The 2,596-nt window shown below is 41.1% G+C and overlaps 1 protein-coding gene across 1 annotated transcript; it reads right to left on the bottom strand.

Annotated features, from left to right (window-relative positions):
• Window positions 1–411: 411 nt before the first annotated feature.
• On the bottom strand, window positions 412–1,246 carry LOC125350671 (histone H3.3A-like). The gene has a single exon (XM_048345477.1). It carries the CDS (start codon window positions 1,191–1,193, stop codon window positions 780–782), a length of 414 nt encoding a protein of 137 aa, XP_048201434.1. The 5' UTR covers window positions 1,194–1,246; the 3' UTR covers window positions 412–779.
• Window positions 1,247–2,596: the final 1,350 nt, after the last annotated feature.

The raw sequence follows: 2,596 nt of genomic DNA, 5'->3' as shown, positions 1-2,596 counted from the left end.
TGGCCCACCTAAACACATCCTTGCCCCTAATACAAACTGACCAATGGGCCTTGGAGGTGAGCTCCGACCCAGGAAGGAGGGGATAAAAAGAGATGCTCCAAGTAGCCCAAGAGGACAACCTGTTTCTGCCTGCTACTTGATCTTCTTAGTAGCCCTATCCTTGCATTTTGCACTTAGGAGACAAACAAAAAGCAAGAAAATCCCCCAAACAACAGAAGTTTCTGAAGGTCAGATATCTAAAATCAAATCCCAGTAGGGCCACATTCCCTTGAAGGTTCTAGGAGAGAATTCTTCCTTGCTTCCTCCTGCCCAGCTGGCATGCCTTGGCTTGTGAATGCATCACTCCACCTTTGGTCTCTTGTCACCTCTTTGTGACTTTTTCTATCTCTTCTAAGTATATTATTATTTTTTTGCCATCAATAAGAAATTTACTTATTTTTTTAAAAATCCAAATGCTGGCATTGTCCAGAAAAATTTAACTGGTTTATTTGTAATTGTTATAAAGTTGAACTGCTGAAACTTGTCCACTGAAACATTTTGACTTGCATTAATGCTTTATATCCCCGCAGTTATATTAAAAATTCACACACAAATGAAAATGGAAAAAACTGCCAATAACCTGATTCCTGTCCCCTATTTTTCCACTGGCAATCATATACTTAGGTACCTTTTGACCCCATGGGGGAAAAAAAAAATCTAACATTCAGAACTACTGATAACAAGAAAAGGGGGAGGGGGGAAACTTTGAGAATGAAATGCTTCCCATCTTAAATGGATTCTTAAGCACGTTCTCCATGTATGCGGCGTGCTAGCTGGATATCTTTTGGCATAATTGTTACATGTTTGGCATGTATAGCACACAGATTGGTATCTTCAAAGAGGCCAACCAGATAGTCTTCACTTGCCTCCTGCAAAGCACCAAGAGCTGCGCTCTGGAAGCGCAGATCTGTTTTGAAGTCCTGAGCAATTTCTCGCATCAGACGCTGGAAAGGGAAAAGCTTGCGAATCAGAAGTTTAGTGGACTTCTGGTAGCGTCTAATTTCACGAAGCGCCACAGTACCAGGCCTGTAATGATGGGGTTTCTTCACCCCTCCAGTGGAGGGTGCACTCTTGCGAGCGGCTTTTGTTGCCAGTTGTTTCCTGGGTGCTTTACCACCGGTGGACTTGCGGGCAGTCTGCTTGGTACGAGCCATGGTATAAGAGAGGCCTTACTCACTCCCCTTCTCCTTTGGCTGGAGCTCCGCGAACAAGAGGCGGCGCTGGCGTCAGAGAGCGGCGATGGCCCCCTAAGTATATTCTTACTTTATTCTAAGTCTAAGGCCGTTCTTTGTCGTTTTTCCTTAATAACAAGATTTTTGGGATCCCTTTGAGATAGATTTTATCCCTAAAATGTCTGTGTGAGGCTGATGCGAAGCCTGCTTGCCAGAGCTTGGGGGGAAGTTGAGTTTCAAGCTACATTGGATGACACTTGTTTGTTCAATTTTAGACCCTTTGGCACAAGACACTGTTTTTAGGAAAAGGTGTACTAATTAATATTCACTTGTACTCATTCAGTCAAAAGGAGTGTATTATGGGGCTATTATATAGTGGCCACTGTGCTACCAAATTCCCATGCACACTTAGGTTTGTGCATGGGATTTCTATTCTTTACATTCTTTCTGAACTAATGATGCATGTTTGCTCTAATTGCTCCAGACCTACTGCCTATATTCTCTCTATGCTTTTCATTAAGAATTTCTTGTGGGGCTGGGGATATGGCCTAGTGGCAAGAGTGCTTGCCTTGTATACATGAGGCCCCTGGGTTCGATTTCCCAGCACCACATTTACAGAAAAGGGCCAGAAGTGGCGCTGTGGCTCAAGTGGCAGAGTGCTTGCCTTGAGCAAAAAGAAGCCAGGGACAGTGCTCAGGCCCTGAGTTCAAGGCCCAGGACTGGCCAAAAAAAAAAAAAAAGAATTTCTTGTGAATTCTCTTCCTATTTTTTAGATTAAAAATGCCTCATGTATTTTCATTTCTGTACATCTTTCCTATTTCATATAATTTTTATTCATTTTTAATTATTTTATTTGCCAGCTGCTGGTGGCTCATGCCTGTAACCCTAGCTACTCAGGAGGCTGGGATCTGAGGATCATGATTTGAAGCCAGCCTAGGCAGGAAAAATCCATGAGACTTATCTCCAGTTAACCACCAGATAACAAGAAGTGAAGCTGTGGCTCAAGGTGGTAGAGTGCTAGCCTTGAGCAAGAATACTTACGGAAAGCTCCAGGCCCTGAGTTCCAGCTCCACAACCAACCAAAACAAGAATTACCTTATTTATTCTTAGTGTTAGCTTGAATTTTAAGATTACTTTTATGTCCTCTATAAAAACTTCTACTAGGTCTGAATGGCATTGCTTTGAATTTATTCATGAATTGAAATAAATAACTATCTTTTTATTATAACAATTTTTCTATCCAGTGAACATGATACATATGCCCACTTATTTATCTATATCTTAATTAATATGCTTCAATAAAGTTGTTTTATCTAGAAAGGTCTACGTTTTATTAGAAATATTCTTCAAGATCTTAACATTTTCAATGATATTATTAGTTGAAC

This window comes from Perognathus longimembris, chromosome 4 (genome assembly GCF_023159225.1).
Source record: "Perognathus longimembris pacificus isolate PPM17 chromosome 4, ASM2315922v1, whole genome shotgun sequence".
NCBI lineage: Eukaryota > Metazoa > Chordata > Mammalia > Rodentia > Heteromyidae > Perognathus > Perognathus longimembris.
This window is presented reverse-complemented; position numbering and strand designations above follow the sequence as displayed.

What these genes read in the sequence shown, in the direction of transcription:
- LOC125350671 (XM_048345477.1), bottom strand. Translation starts at nt 1,193, where the DNA reads ATGGCTCGTACCAAGCAGACTGCCCGCAAGTCCACCGGTGGTAAAGCA.